We start from the raw sequence: 17,385 nt of genomic DNA, 5'->3' as shown, positions 1-17,385 counted from the left end.
CTCTGCTTTTCTAGTTAATAATTTTAATAAATGATTCTTCTCAAATTAAGTCTAAATACAACATAAATACATACGCATACTGATAAAACAAGAACAATACTAGGAAATAGGATTCAGGAATCAATTGTTATTCTTCCTCCTTATATACATTCCCACAACTGTATGTCACAATACCTCTCATGTGACTTAGGTCGCAATACAACCCAGCTGACTTATGTCACAACACAACCCACCTGACATAATCATCCAATCAGAAAATTACCCTTAACTTGTAAACAGGTTTAATATATAGAACATGAACCCAAATAAACAACCTATTTATTACTCATTATCTTTAATTAGAATCTACAGTCATATATCAAAAGTTGAACAGAATACAGATATACATAACAATATTCATCATCATTATTCATACCTTATTAATTAATTGGTATGTAAATGACATTTTAGTGACCTTGTGGCCACAGAGTGAGATTGCCAAAATAAATCCCATCAAATTTTACCACCTTAAATACTGTAAAATACATACATCAAAATAAGCAACCAACAAAAAAATATATTTAGAACAAAAACACAAATTTATATCTGCCAAACATACATGCTACATCATATAAGTTTTTCAATGTAAAAAAGTGCCAATACAATTAAACAAAATTATCTTTAAGCAGATGACTTGTCTATACACACCTCGGTATTTAAAAGTATCATATGGGAAACACTGAATGGAGCAGTTATATGCATATCTGACCAAGTTTTAAGAAAACTCATTACCTGAATTCTAAAAATTGAACAACAAAATCACTCATCAGATTGGAATTATTTTAATGACATACTGTAACCTGAGTGGAGAAACTCTTCTGCATAATAAATAAACAACAGAAACTAATACAATGATAAAGGCATTTCCTTTCTACTGCAATTGACTGTCATTGCTCTAATATAATGATTAAGGCATTTCCTTCTACTTTAGTCGACTATAGTTGCTCTAAAATAATGATTAAGGCATTTCCTTTCTATTGCAGTTGACTGTAGTTGCTCTAAAAATAATGATTACGGCATTTCCTTTCTAGTGCAATTGACTGTCATTGCTCAAATATAATGATTATGGCATTTCCTTTCTAGTGCAACTGACTATCATTGCTCTAATATAATGATTAAGGCATTTCCTTTCTACTGCAGTTGACTGTAGTTGCTCTAAAAACAATGATTACGGCATTTGTAATTGACTGTCATTGCTCAAATATAATGATTATGGCATTTCCTTTCTAGTGCAACTGACTATCATTGCTCTAATATAATGATTAAGGCATTTCCTTTGCATTGTAGTTGACTGTAGTTGCTCTAAAAATAATGATTATGGCATTTCCTTTCTACTGCAATTGACTGTCATTGCTCAAATATAATGACTAAGGCATTTCCTTTCTAGTGCAACTGACTATCATTGCTCTAATATAATGATTAAGGCATTTCCTTTGCATTGTAGTTGACTGTAGTTGCTCTAAAAATAATGATTATGGCATTTCCTTTCTACTGCAATTGACTGTCATTGCTCAAATATAATGACTAAGGCATTTCCTTTCTAGTGCAATTGACTGTCATTGCTCAAATATAATGACTAATGCATTTCCTTTCTAGTGCAATTGACTGTCATTGCTCAAATATAATGACTAAGGCATTTCCTTTCTAGTGCAATTGACTGTCATTGCTCAAATATAATGACTAAGGCATTTCCTTTCTAGTGCAATTGACTGTCATTGCTCAAATATAATGATTAAGGCATTTCCTTTCTATTGCAAATGACTATCGCTGCTCTGTTATAATGATTAAGGCAATTCCTTTCTACTGCAACTGAATGTCATTGCTCTATTATAATGATTAAGGCAATTCTTTTCTACTGCAACTGAATGTCATTGCTCTATTATAATGATTAAGGCAATTCCTTTCTACTGCAACTGAATGTCATTGCTCTATTATAATGATTAAGGCAATTCTTTTCTACTGCAACTGAATGTCATTGCTCTATTATAATGATTAAGGCAATTCCTTTCTACTGCAACTGAATGTCATTGCTCTATTATAATGATTAAGGCAATTCTTTTCTACTGCAACTGAATGTCATTTCTCTATTATAATGATTAAGGCAATTCCTTTCTACTGCAACTGAACATCATTGCTCTAATATAATGATTAAGGCATTTCCTTTCTATTGCAAATGACTGTCGTTGCTTTAATATAATGGTTAAGGCATTTCCTTTCTACTGCAACTGAATGTCATTGCTCTATTATAATGATTAAGGCAATTCCTTTCTACTGCAACTGAATGTCATTGCTCTGATATAATGATTAAGGCATTTCCTTTCTATTGCAAATGACTGTCGTTGCTTTAATATAATGATTATGGCATTTCCTTTCTACTACAAATGACTATCATTGCTCTAATACAATGATAATATATTTCGTTTCTACTACAAATGACTATCATCGCTCTAATACAATGATTAATGTAGTTCCTTTCTATTACAAATTGCTGTCTTTGCTCTTGTCATGTATCTGAAATTTCCAGTAATTTTTGATTATTTGTTAAATTATATCTTTAACATTATATCAATGCCCTCTTCAACCATTGAAGTATACTTAATAAGATATTACAAGATATAGGAACATGTGTTGTATTGTGATCAGCACTGAAATCCATTGCTATATTTCTATTCATCTGTTAATGATGTACATGTTAATACAAGACAAACACAAATGCCTCTGATTGACACTTGTCTCAATGGTGATGCAATGAAAATTACTTAGCCATTTAAATTTGTAAAATAGTATTCCTGCACAGAAAGTCAAAATTTGATCACAGCAATGATGATTAGCATACACAATTTCAAGCTCTACTGAACTGGGTAATAAACATCCATTAAAGACTTCACTGACATCGATTTATGTAGGGTGGGTATATCAACTACTTCCCATGCAGTGAAGGTCACATTCTTCTGAGAATGAACCATAAGGAAGCCATTGTCAGAGAAACGACCTTTGACACCATATGCCTCCAGCCAAACAAATGGTGCTATGGCATCAGTGGAGAGGGTTACTGTGTACATGCCAATGTTTGGTCCAGCTTGAATGGAAGTAATCTGAAAAAAAAAGTTATACAGCTATTGACTAAGTATGCAAATATGTCAAACACTGGGGTGTTTTACAGGTGTTCATTTGATATGAAATTTATGACCCAAGTTAAAAAAATATGTCATTAGTTATTTGTAGTGAGCTGCGCATTTCTTTATTCAACAAGTTTTCAGTATTTCATGTCAAATGAACAGGTGTATGAAACTCTTTTTATAACACAAGTCTGAAACAATCTATATAACAGGAGTCTGATACTCTATATATAACTGAAGTCTGAGACTATATGACAGGAGTTGGAGACTACTTATAACCAGTCAGATTCTATATATAACAGTTGTCTCAGACTATATAACAGGAATAGAGACTATTTTTAATCAGAGTTGGATACTATATATAACAGGAGTCTCAGACTCTATATAACAGGAACCTGAGACTATACATGACAGGAGTCTGAGACTATATATAACTGGAGTCTGAGACTCTATATAACATGAATCAGTGACTATATATAACAGAAGTCTGAGACTATTATAACAGGAGACTGTGACTCTATATAACAGTAGTCCAAGATTCTATATATAACAGTCTGAGATGCTATATATACCAGGAGTCTGAGACTCTATTTATAACAGGAGTCTGAGATGCTATATATAACAGGAGTCTGAGACTCTCTATATAGCAGGAGTCTGAGAACTCTATATATAACAAGAGTCTGAAACTCTATATATCATAGGAGTCTGAGACTCTATATACAGATAGCAAGACCTTGCAATAATCAATGATGTTGCTATGTGATGTTTCTAAATAAAGTGTGTAAAATCCTGAAGTGAGGATGTTAATAAAGGTAAATGTTATATAGCTAGTTGTTGAAATACAGCAAAGTAACATCATTCTCCACATAACTAAATTATCTATTATCCTCAGTCCCATTAAGTGATTCCTTACTATCATGTCCCTCAGTGGACCACTGCACTACTTATAATGCAGGTATGGTCATGGATTCCATTAAATTGGATGCATTTGTTTAATTACCACTTGATTCTAGTTCTTGGCTGTTGAAAATCCAAAAGACCTGTATAATGTTATTTCATCTGTCAACACAATCATTAATGCTTTGTATGCCTTATTGATATAGCCTTGTTGGGAAATAGCTCAATAAATTATAATTAAATTAAATTATAATGCATGCCATCTTTATCTATGTTGGCATCCATCTTTATCTATGTTGGCATCCAAGAACTCTGTTATGAAAAGGGAACTAGATGGCATAATGCAACTTAGCAGTTCTCTCCCCTTTATTTATTCAGGCATATATGCAGCTCCCTTTATTAATCTGTGACCAGAAAACTCTAGAACACACTTATAATATCATAAAATCAATAAATCCACTGTATGTATTTAGAATATGGTGACAAAATTAAAGAAAGTAGAGTCTGTGTTGCAAAAACTGATCATCCAATATTTGCATATTTTAAAGGTTTAAATGTCCAAATATTTCAGACATCAATTAGAAATGAAGGAGGACTATCTGAACATATACAAAATAAATGTTTACATAGACACAAGAATGCTGATGCAACTTCTGCATTTATTTATGTACAGTTGCCAGTTTTGCTGCTGATATGTCTGTACATACCCCACATATTGGCTGATTACAAAAGTACAGAATGTTTGAACATTTCACATTAGCTAATGACATAGAGTACAGAAAAAAAAACACACTAAGAATGTATTTCAGACCACAAAATCGTAAAAAGTGTCTATATCTGGGGCTAGACTCTGCTGTTCATCAGTGAGTATGTGTACCCAGTGCACATCATTCTGTAAGATATATGTACCTAGAACATGTCTTACTGTCAGATATGTAATTATCTAGGCCATGTCCTTCTGTTAGATGTGTACCTAGGGCATGTCATTCTGTTAGATGTGTACCATGGGAATGCAATTCTGTCAGATGTGTACCTAGGGCATGTCATTCTGTCAGATGTGCACTTAGTGAATATCATTCTGTCAGATGTGTACCTAGTGAATGTCATTCTGTCAGATGTGCACTTAGTGAATATCATTCTGTCAGATGTGTACCTAGTGAATGTCATTCTGTCAGATGTGTATCTAGTGAATGTCATTCTGTCAGATGTGTATCCAGGGCATGTAATTCTATCTGATGTGTACCAAGCGAATGTCATTCTGTCAGATGTGTACTTAGTAAATGTCATTCTGTCAGATGTGTACCTAGGGCATGTCATTCTGTCAGATGTGTACCTAGGGCATGTCATTCTGTCAGATGTGTATCTAGGGTATGTCATTCTGTCATATGTGTATCTAGGGCATGTCATTCGGTCAGATGTGTACCTAGGGCATGTCATTCTGTCAGATGTGTGCCTAGTGAGTGTACCTAGTGAATGTCATTCTGTCAGATGTGTACCTAGTGAGTGTACCTAGTGAATGTCATTCTGTCAGATAAATAACTAGTGAATATCATTCTGTCAGATGTGTATCTAGGGCATGTCATTCCATCAGATGTGTATCTAAGGCATGTCATTCTGTCATACGTGTATCTAGGGCATGTCATTCTGTCAGATGTGTATCTAGGGTATGTCATTCTGTCAGATGTGTACCTAGTGAATGTCATTGTCAGATGTGTACCTAGTGAATGTCATTGTCAGATTTGTATCTAGGGCATGTCAAACTGTCAGATGTGTACCTAGGGCATGTCATTCTGTCAGATGTGTACCTAGGGCATATCAATCCATCAGATGTGTACCTAGGGCATGTCATTCTGTCAGATATGTACCTAGTGAATGTCATTGTCAGATGCGTACCTAGTGAATGTCATTGTCAGATGTGAACCTAGTGAATGTCATTCTGTCAGATGTGTATCTAGGGAATGTCATTCTGTCAGATGTGTACCTAGTGAATGTCATTATCAGATGTGTACCTTGTGAATGTCATTCTGTCAGATGTGTATCTAGGGAATGTCATTCTGTCAGATGTGTACCTAGGGCATGTCATTCTGTCAGATGTGTATCTAGGGTATGTCATTCTGTTAAATGTGTACCTAGGGCATGTCATTTTGTCAGATTTGTACCCAAGATGTGTAAGTAACCTGTGAAGGCAAGCAGCCTTTTTAAAAAATGAAACTCAAGAAAACTTTATGACTATCTTTATATTAGTATGAAGATTGCTATGTACATGTATACATAACACAATAAAAATAATCCAAGTAAACATTTCTCTAAGTTCAATTAGAATGCTAGCTGACATTTAAGTTTTGTTACTTTATGCAAAAATATGTATTCTGATTGGAATTCAATATTCTGACTTTAATATTATATAGTACAAGTGTACATAATGTTTGTTCTCTTTAACTGTAACACAGACCATGGCAAGTTATGTTCTAAGTGAATCTAGTAATGATTTTTAAATTCTAATTAAATTTTACATTTGTTCTCCAAAAACAAATTTATATTTAAAGACAAGTTTCTCTTTTATACCGTACAGTAAGAAACAAAATGACTTACATGTCATAAACGACTATATAAACAAAGAAGGCCAAAGTTCAAATGTAGCACATGCCAAATAACTCAACAGTAGGTATGCACTACATCAAATGATGTATGCTGGGAATATAAGTACAGCAGAACCTAAATATTTTTCAGGAGACTGCAAAAAATACAAATAAGGTATGGAAAGTTTTTTTATTAAAACTTCCAATGAAAATTCTTATTATTTCAACTCAAAACTCACCCAGCAGCTACAGACAGAGTTGGAGACTGTGGGGTATATCTAATCATATCTGAGTGTGAAAACAGGGCTTCAAAAAACATTTTCTCACCCTGGTACTGTCTTCACCCATGACGATACACTAAGATGCAGACCTACTGGACAGGTGCTATACTGGGAGTTACCTGAATATGAGCTTTCTGCAGACCTACTGCATCTTTATATGCTGACAGCACATGCCAGGTTGCCGTGGAGTTGTACGGGTCACCAAGATGGAAGAACAGGAAGCAGCTTATTCTCCTTGGACATCCCGCCTCTAACATCATATCATTAACATTTCGAATGAAAACTGACTGGGACGTAGTATTCATCTGAAGAAGAAAAAAAATCTCTATGATATTTTTTACTTCAGGCTGTTGAGCTATTTACAGAAGCTTGTAAGCACTTAATTAAGAAGAAACAACCTTTGCTTATATCTTTTTCCTAATAAAGCTGCTGTTGGATTCCCATGTAACTTCTGACACACTCATAATAATAAAAGTAATGCTCTTAACATTAATTTTATTCTGTTGAGCATTCCACATTAATTTAATACTTAATATTTAAGTGATAATTTTCTGCTACTGTTACTGCCTACTTCAAATGGAACTGTCTCTATGTCCATATATCTGCATATATGGTGTTGATATTTCATCATCACTGAACAAGATCCACATACAACAAGAATTCAGTGGAATACTATTGTCTCACCTGCCCAATTGTGCCATAATCCATGAACCTTGCAATGTCACCCATGAAATAGAAAATCACTGTGACCTACTTTTGTCTACAGTGAGTAGTACCTCCGAGATGAAAATGATTGGAACATGTCAGTCTAAGAGAAAATTTACCTAATGCAAAAACTTACTACAATCATGTGAGTGAAAATAGGTCAATGTAACCTACTTGCATGCAGTGGTAATGCCTTGCAAGATGAATATACCTGTAGAGTTTCATGACTACATAATACAATGCTGTCAGAGAAAGTGAGCTAAATGCAAAACCTCAAGCTGATACCTACATCACAAACAACACTGACAACAACCACACCATCAGAAAAGTAATTCCTATGCTTGCATATCTTTTGCAGGTGAAACGAAACTAAATACATATTTTGTTCTGAGCTAGTGAAAGAATAACATTTTATCTGGCTTTAAGGCCATTAGACCAAGACAAACTCCGTCAAACCAATCTCTGATTATTTTGCACACAAATGCATTTCCAAAGGAAGATTATGTGAACTTTCCTAAACAACCACACTGCTAAAAAATCTTAACAGTATGCCAACAAAGCCACAATATTATCTAACATAGTTAAGACATAAAACAAACCGAGAATGGCACTGCCCATGTAAACAGGGGTTTCAGGGTCTGCCAGGTAAACATCTGAATGTACAAGGTCCCTGAAAGGGTTTGGTGACTGGCATGTACTCCAGAATCTGAAAGATAAATTTGTGCTGCATTATTTTCTTACAAAGATCTCGATGCTGATATCTGGTTTTATCCCCACATTTGCAGGGGAGATATCAATATTAAGTGCAAAAATAGATTCTTAGATAATACTTACCCAATCATAATATCCAAAAAGTACACACATAACTTTGCAAACCAGGCCCTCCCTAGCTAAAAGGAACAACTGCTGTGTCTGTTGCTTTTGTTTAACTAACAGAAGTACAAAAAGACTGTCTACCTGCCAAGATGATAATCAGACTAAAATGGTCTCCCCTTGGATATAGGAACTGTCACAGAAGGGAATGCTCTACAGATATTATGAACTTCTGAGAGAGTGGCAGGTGTAAGATACGTTGTTTACATTTGCAACATGCACAATGGAAAGAATGCTGGACAGGTTTACCTCTATGTTACTTCATGAACTGTGGCTCAAAATTTCTTTGCATATTGTGGAAACTGTACATGATCTAAGCCGCAAACAGCTAACTAAAATGACTGCTCCCTTATGCTAAAAACATCAGCAGAATTAATCTAAAGTATCCTATTTTTAGCAGTTATTAAAATAGGGAAAATTAATTTTGCCACAATGGAAAATACCAGCTTCTGAAAGTGCAATGAATGAATTAAAACATTTGTTTAAATATAAAAAATGTTATTGGCTCTTTTTTTTTACAATTTACCACTGTAGTTCTGGAAGTGAAAATAACCAAGCAGAGCTAGCATTTTTTTTAAAGGTGCACATCTGAAGTAAGGCCAAACTGTATACTCTGTATCCCATATTACACACATCAATCACACACCAAAATAATGGGAAATAAAAGTTCTTTAAACAATACCTAGGATATACAAGCCTTTTTTTTTTAAATAGCCAGTATAACCAGTGAGGAAAAATTAGGAAATTTCTTTTCCTTAAAAACAATGCAAATATGAAAATGTAGAGCACCACCAAATCCCAAATTGGTTCCTTCTCAAATGTTACCTGTCAGGATCATAATATTTAAGAATTTAATAGAACATGAAAAAGGAGTCATATCCCTTTATACCAGAGTTGGCCATGTCTCCAGTCCCCAAACATATGTGAAGTAGCTTACAATCTTGTGAGAGATATGGTCTAGGGATAGCACATGGTTCATGCATAGATACAGTTCTGTGTGAGATATGGTCTAGGGATAGCACACGGTTTATGCATGGATACATTTTTGTGTGAGATATGGTCTACGGAGAGCACATGGTTCATGCATGGATACAGTTCTGCATGAGATATGGTCTTGGGATAGCACTAGGTTCATGCATGGATCCAGTTTTATGTGAGATACAGTCTAAGCATAGCACATGGTTCATGCATGGATACAGTTTTATGTGAGATATGGTCTAAGGATAGCACATGGTTGATGCAAGGATATAATTGTGTGAGATATGGGCTATGGGTTACATGCATGGATACAGTTGTGTGAGATTTGGTCTAGGGATAGCACATGGTTCATGCATGTATACATTTTTATGTGAGATATGGTCTAGGGATAGCACATGGTTCATGCATGGATACAGTTCTGTGTGAGATTTGGTCAAGCGATAGTACATGGTTCATGCATGGATACAGTTTTGTGTGAGATATGGTCTAAAGATAGTACATGGTTTATGCAAGGATGCAATTTTGTGTGAGATATGGACTATGGATTACATCTGGTTCATGCTTGGATACAGTTGGGTGTGAGATATGTTCTAGGGATAGCACAAGGTTCATGCATCGATACAGTTATCAGACCAACAGTGAACCACACTGACCAAGTTATCAGACCAACAGTGAATCACACTGACCAAGGTATCAGACTAATGGTGAATCACACAGGCCAAGGTGTCAGACCAACAGTCAATCACACAGAGCAAGGTATCAGACCAACAGTGAATCACACTGGCCAAGGTGTCAAACCAACAGTGAATCACACAGACCAAGGTATCAGACTAATGGTGAATCACACAGGCCATGATATCAAACCAAATGTGAATCACACTGGCCAAGGTATCAGACCAACATTGAATCACACAGGCCAAGGTATCAGACTAATGGTGAATCACATAGACCAAGGTATCAGACCAACAGTGAATCACACAGGCCAAGGTATCAGACTAATGGTGAATCACTCAGTCCAAGATATCAAACCAAAAGTGAACCACACTGGCCAAGATATCAGACCAACAGTGAATCACATAGGCCAAGGTAACAGACCAACAGTGAATCACACAGGCCAAGGTATCAGATCAAGAAGTGAATCACATAGGCCAAGGTACCAGACCAACAGTGAATCACACTGGCCAAGGTGACAGACCAACAGTGAATCACACAAGGCAAGGTATGAGACCAACAGTGAATCACACAGACCAAGGTATCAGACCAACAATGAACCACATAGCCCAAGGTATCAGACCAACAGTGAATCACATATGCCAAGGTATCAGACCAACAGTGAATAACACTTGCCAAGATATGAGACCAACAGTGAATCACATAGGCCAAGGTATCAGACCAAGAAGTGAATCACACAGGCCAAGGTACCAGACCAACAGTGAATCACACTGGCCAAGGTGTCAGACCAACAGTGAATCACACAGGACAAGGTATCAGACCAACAGTGATTCACACTGGCCAAGGATACAGTTGGGTGTGAGATATGTTCTAGGGATAGCACAAGGTTCATGCATCGATACAGTTCTGTCTGAGATATGGTCTAGGGATAGCATATGGTTCATGCTTGGATACAATTTTGTGTGAAATATGGGCTAGGGATTGCACATGATTCATACATGAATTCAGTTTTGTGTGAGATATGGTCTATGGATAGCACATGGTTTATGCATGGAGACAGTTTTGTGAGATATGGGTTATGGTTTACACCTGGTTTATGTATGGATACAAGATATGAGCAAGGGATTGCATATGGTTCATGCACTGATATAGTTTTGCATGAGATACGCACTATTGATATCACAGAGTTGATGTATGGATAGTTTTGCAAGAGATACATGCAAGGGATAGCACATGATTCACACATGGCTGCATTTTTGAGAAAACATTTTCATTTCCTTCATAATGATTGGGAGTAGATTAACCTACAGTATTATTAAGCTGCTAAATAACCTGTTATTGAAACCTGTTGTGCTGCTGGTATAAGTCCCTCCAGGTGAAAGTGAACCCCTTAAGATACAAGGTATCTTAAGTCCATTAATGATGATCACAGGAAAAACCAATGAGTCCAGTACCTAGATATTTTTGTGTTGATGTTATACCTACTACTGGTGCAGATATGCCATCATACAAAGCAAATACTTGGCCAGTAGACACTGCTGAGAAACTGTTCTCTTTGTGACAATGAGAGTGATGGCAGGACTAGAACCATGTGATGGTCATGGTGACTGCGATTGATAAATATTTTTGAACAGGCAAGCCTTCCACCTTCATGGATTCAGTCAAAAGGAAGCTGCCAATGGCAGTGGCATTGATGGTAAGACTTATAGCATCCACATTCTTAATCATAATTCACAACTCTCTCATACACATTAATTAAATGTTTGGCAGTGACAGTCACCAATATATCCCCAGAACTGTACCTGATACAATTCACATACTAAGTCACTGTCTTCAGCCAGTTTAACAGCTTGCACCAACAAACTTTATTCTGCACCAGGTGTTGACACATTAAAATACAGGAAGCAGAAAAAGGGCATAAACACATGAATCACTTAAGCATCATGTGGCATTTACTATTAAGAGGACATTTTGAATATATCTTTTGACAAACTTTATGCATTTGTGACAGAAGGTGACAATTTATATTTGTAACAGAATTTGGATTACAACAACTGAGTCATGGGCTAAGAGGCATTAGTGTAATAAAAAGCATGATGATCGACCATAGGTCATGGATGCAGCTGTAGTTTGAGTCTTCATTCTGAGCCTACAGCCCCAAACAAATACCATCATTTCCTTTCTATGAATTTGCAATCCATGTGCAAATGTATATTTAATGGTTCACACACTTCTTTAAAACAAAAATTCATTGAATTTATTTTATTATCAGAGTCATCTAAAAATTATGCTTCATTTCATGTTCTATAAAAATATCAGCCATGTTGCACTATAGGAAATGCTTGATTTTTAAATGCTTCTCTCTGAATTAAAGAAGCATACTTTAAGTTCACTGTTATTCATGACGTAGTAGTTTCCCTGTATTTCATGTTTCCTTCAAACCATGAGTTAAAGGATTCTTTTAGCAATAATCTCTCTATACAAACAATAAACTATTATTCCTCAACACAGGCATAATTCAATTTTAAACACTAACAAAAAAATTACATTTTCTGCAAAGCCATAAATATTACCTAAAAAAATTAACAATTTCACAGTATCATGAAGAATAGTTTCCATCATGTTATTTCCAATCTCATCAAGATCTTCAAAAACAAATTAAAAAGAATTGTGCAATGAAGATAATAATTCCATAATACATATTGAAAGCTATAGTTTGAATTTGTGTATGTTGCTTGATAGTACTGGCCAAGTTATCAGACCAACAGTGAATCACACTGGCCAAGTTATCAGACCAACAGTGAATCACACTGACCAAGATATCAGACCAATGGTGAATCACACAGGCCAAGGTGTCAGACCAACAGTGAATCACACAGGCCAAGATATCAGACCAACAGTGAATCACACTGGCCAAGTTATCAGACTAACAGTGAATCACACTGACCAAGTTATCAGACCAACAGTGAATCACACTGACCAAGGTATCAGACTAATGGTGAATCACACAGGCCAAGGTGTCAGACCAACAGTGAATCACACAGGCCAAGATATCAGACCAACAGTGAATCACACTGGCCAAGTTATCAGACCAACAGTGAATCACACTGACCAAGTTATCAGACCAACAGTGAATCACACTGACCAAGGTATCAGACTAATGGTGAATCACACAGGCCAAGGTGTCAGACCAACAGTCAATCACACAGGCCAAGGTATCAGACCAACAGTGAATCACACAGGCCAAGGTGTCAGACCAACAGTGAATCACACTGGCCAAGATGTCAAACCAACAGTGAATCACACAGACCAAGGTATCAGACTAATGGTGAATCACACAGGCCATGATATCAAACCAAACGTGAATCACACTGGCCAAGGTATCAGACCAACAGTGAATCACACAGGCCAAGGTATTAGACTAATGGTGAATCACATAGACCAAGGTATCAGACCAACAGTGAATCACACTGGCCAAGGTATCAGACTAATGGTGAATCACTCAGTCCAAGGTATCAAACCAAAAGTGTACCACACTGGCCAAGATATCAGACCAACAGTGAATCATCAGGCCAAGGCATCAGACCAACAGTGAATCACACAGGCCAAGGTATCAGACAAACAGTGAATCACACTGGCCAAGGTGACAGACCAACAGTGAATCACACAAGGCAAGGTATGAGACCAAGAGTGAATCACACAGACCAAGGTATCAGACCAACAATGAACCATATAGCCTGACGTATCAGACCAACAGTGAATCACATATGCCAAGGTATCAGACCAACAGTGAATAACACTTGCCAAGGTATGAGACCAACAGTGAATCACACTGGCCAAGGTATCAGACCAACAGTGAATCACACTGGCCAAGTTATCAGACTAACAGTGAATCACACTGACCAAGTTATCAGACCAACAGTGAATCACACTGACCAAGGTATCAGACCAGTGGTGAATCACACAGGCCAAGGTGTCAGACCAACAGTGAATCACACAGGCCAAGGTATCAGACCAACAGTGAATAACACAGGCCAAGGTACTGGACCAACAGTCAATCACACTGGCCAAGGTATCAGACCAACAGTGAATAACACAGGCCAAGGTACTGGACCAACAGTCCATCAAACAGGCCAAGGTATCAGACCAACAGTCAATTACACAGGCCAAGGTATCAGACCAACAGTCAATCACACAGGCCAAATTATCAGACCAACAGTGAATCATCATAGTTAGATCAATAAGACATAGTTGGTAAACCCAAGACATTATATCTTGTCTCAAGAGTCGAATAAGGTCATTTTGAACTATGAATACTATGAATGTGCCATTTTTTATGTAGCACAAATTTTCATTCATTTCATGAATCTTGCCACAGAACGATAGGACTGTTTCCCAAATCCATGAATTTACATACCAACAAAACTATCATTTTTCATACTATAAACATTGACAACCACAAGAAAAAATGAATTCATGGTAAATAAAACTTTTACTGATGGCTGGTGGCAAGAAGGTTGAAAATGAGAATTTGCCAATTGAATTGAGGTTATGGCTGGTGGTAGATGGGTGGAGCTTGGAATGTTTAAATCAAGTTGACGCCATGGTGGAGGAGGGTACATGGAGCTTGTGAACTTGTCAATTAGACTGACGCCATGCCTTGTAGTGGTAAGATGGAGATTAGGGATATGCCAGTTGGTTTTGAGGTCATGCCTTGTAGTGGATAGATGGAGATCAGGAATATGCCAGTTGGGTTTGAGGCCATGGCTGGTCATAGGTAAGTGGTGCTGGTTATAAGTAGATGAAGCTTGCAAATTTGCCAAATGGACAAAGGCCATGGTTAGTGGTGGTCAATGAAGCTTGAAAAGCAATCAATTGGGATTAATACTATGTCAGTATAAAGCTGAGTATGGTATTACCCCAGTGTTGTGTTATTGTGTTAAAACATAAGATGAGACATCGTGTTCTAACTATCAATACTTTAATATATACAAGTGACTACTGTGAGGTCTTAATACAGAGTGCTATCAAAGAGGCAGACGCCTGTATATAGTACCAGTGGAGCCATGACTCATGCACAGAGGGTTCTGATTGGTCAGTTACACATGTATAATGTTACATCTCTCTTCTTACAAAGAAAAGGTTTTAATAAACTTTTAATAAGCTGTCTAAATGAATCATGAACCATTATAACTAATGTATCAAAATCAAGTTCGTCTTTGATAGCAATGCTTACAATGATTAACGAATGAAAGTCTGTGACAGACTGAGAATGCATTGTATATTTTTTTAAAATATCCTGCTGCTTGTTTGATTGCTATTTAATGTACACAGCTGGTCCTTATCTTGAATCACTGTCTGTGTTTATCAACAAAACCATACACTGTGCTACACTAATGACTGTTCTGTTAGCTGAGTCTCTCTTATCTGTGAGTACAGGATTTCCTAACTGTTTCTTATCCAGGATATGTACAGGTTTTAGGAACTGATATTACACTGACTCTATTATCTTTGGTTTTACTAGCCTACCAGAACGTGTGTAGTATCCGCTTTGCTGACAATCTTGTGGGTTTCTTGCAGCAGGCTCAGGCGTACTTCGGCTGAAACATTGAGATTCCACTGATTGTGAAATTGGTTTACTGGCATTTGCGGGAAGTGTTACTGCTGTACACAGTGTGTTTTCAATCTGAGAGAAGGGCGCATTTATATTACATTGTAGGAGGTGTGTTTCATTAGTTTTCATGAGCTGACGTCTATTGCGACGATAAATGGTACCATCTTTGGTGCGAACTGAGTATGACCTTTCGTCGAGTTTTCTTAATATAATGGCAGGTTCCCAGTTTTGACCTTTGAATTGAACTCTGACTGATTCCCCTTCCTTAAGTGGTTTTAGTGGTTTTGCACTTTTATCATAATAATTCTTTGTTTTCTTCTTGCGAAGTGTAATTTTCTTTTTGACCTCAGCGGTGATGGGTATTTTGGGAATTAGCTTTTCGTGGGTTGTTGGGAGAATTGATCTGAGTTGTCTCCCCATCAACAATTGTGCTGGTGAGGACCCGATATCAAGAGCAGTGGCTCGATATTCTAATATGCCTATAAGCGGTTCTCTGCCATCGGCTTTTGCTTTTGAGAGAATTCTCTTTACAGTTTGAACTGTTTTCTCTGCTAGGCCGTTCGACGGAGGGTATGTGGGACTCGATGTAACATGTTTAAAGTCCCATTCTTTCACAAAGCTTGTGAACTCTCGGGAAGAATAGCATGTTTGATTGTCGCTGACAACGACTTCTGGTATTCCGAAGCGCGCGAATATGCTTTTCATGTGATTAATAACAGTGCAACTTTTTGAGCTTGCGAGTGCCTTAACTTCAAAGTAGCGACTGAAATAATCTACTACAACAATGTAATCTTTATTATCCCATGTAAATAGGTCTGTGGCAACTTTTTGCCATGGATATTCAGGGACGTCATGGGGGATGAGAGGTTCCTTTTGGTTAGAACTTCTGCGCTCCAAGCAGATAGAGCATTTTGACACTACATCGGAAATGTCAACTGAGATTCTTGGCCAGAACAAGACATCTCTGGCTCTTTTCAGACACTTCTCAATGCCTAAATGTCCCGAATGTACAGTTTCTAGCATTTTCTGCCTGAGGACTTGTGGTATGACTATTTTTTGACCTTTCAAAATTAACCCATCTACAACCGAAAGTGTATCTCTATAATTCCAATAGTCAATTATCTCTGATTGACAGCTTGACCTCTTTTCAGGCCACCCTTCAATTATGACTTGTTTCAGTATGACCAGCTGGGGGTCTTGTTCAGTGAGAGATTAAATTTCTTCCTTCTTACGATCAGATATAGGTAATGCTGATAACACCATATGCACATGCATATCTATACCTTCAGATAAGGTGGGGAGTGTATCAGATAAAAACTTATGGGAGAGTGTGTCTGCTACGGATATGTTCTTACCTTGGTAATGTTTTACCTCTAGGTCATAACGCTGCAGCTACAAAAGCATGCGTTGTAGTCTCGGTGGGGCTGCGTAGAGGGGCTTTTTCATTATAGCGACAAGTGGAAGGTGATCAGTCTGAACGTGTACCTTTCTCGCGTATACATATTGATGGAACCGTTTGCATCCGAACAGTATAGCGAACATTTCTTTCTCTATCTGAACATAATTAATTTCAGTTGTTGTCAAGGATTTTGATGCATAAGCCACGGGCTTATCATCTTGCATTAGGG

At 37.0% G+C, this 17,385-nt stretch overlaps 1 protein-coding gene across 1 annotated transcript in view; it reads right to left on the bottom strand.

The window, feature by feature from the left end:
* Positions 1–306: 306 nt before the first annotated feature.
* Positions 307–17,385, bottom strand: part of LOC149791581 (beta-mannosidase-like) — a 72,725-nt gene continuing 55,646 nt past the window's right edge. Inside the window, exons 16-18 of the mRNA XM_089970140.1 lie at positions 8,220–8,326; positions 7,035–7,220; positions 307–3,134 (exon numbers count right to left, since the gene is read on the bottom strand). Of these exons, the coding sequence (XP_089826266.1) occupies positions 2,889–3,134; positions 7,035–7,220; positions 8,220–8,326 (539 nt within the window). The 3' untranslated portion in view covers positions 307–2,888. The remainder of the gene's footprint in view (positions 3,135–7,034; positions 7,221–8,219; positions 8,327–17,385) is intronic.

Source organism: Sinohyriopsis cumingii, chromosome 9 (assembly GCF_028554795.1).
Source record: "Sinohyriopsis cumingii isolate HCF-2022 chromosome 9, ASM2855479v2, whole genome shotgun sequence".
NCBI classification, from domain to species: Eukaryota; Metazoa; Mollusca; class Bivalvia; order Unionida; family Unionidae; genus Sinohyriopsis; species Sinohyriopsis cumingii.
The sequence above is the reverse complement of the archived record's forward strand: the minus strand, read 5'-3'. Positions and strand labels throughout refer to the sequence as shown.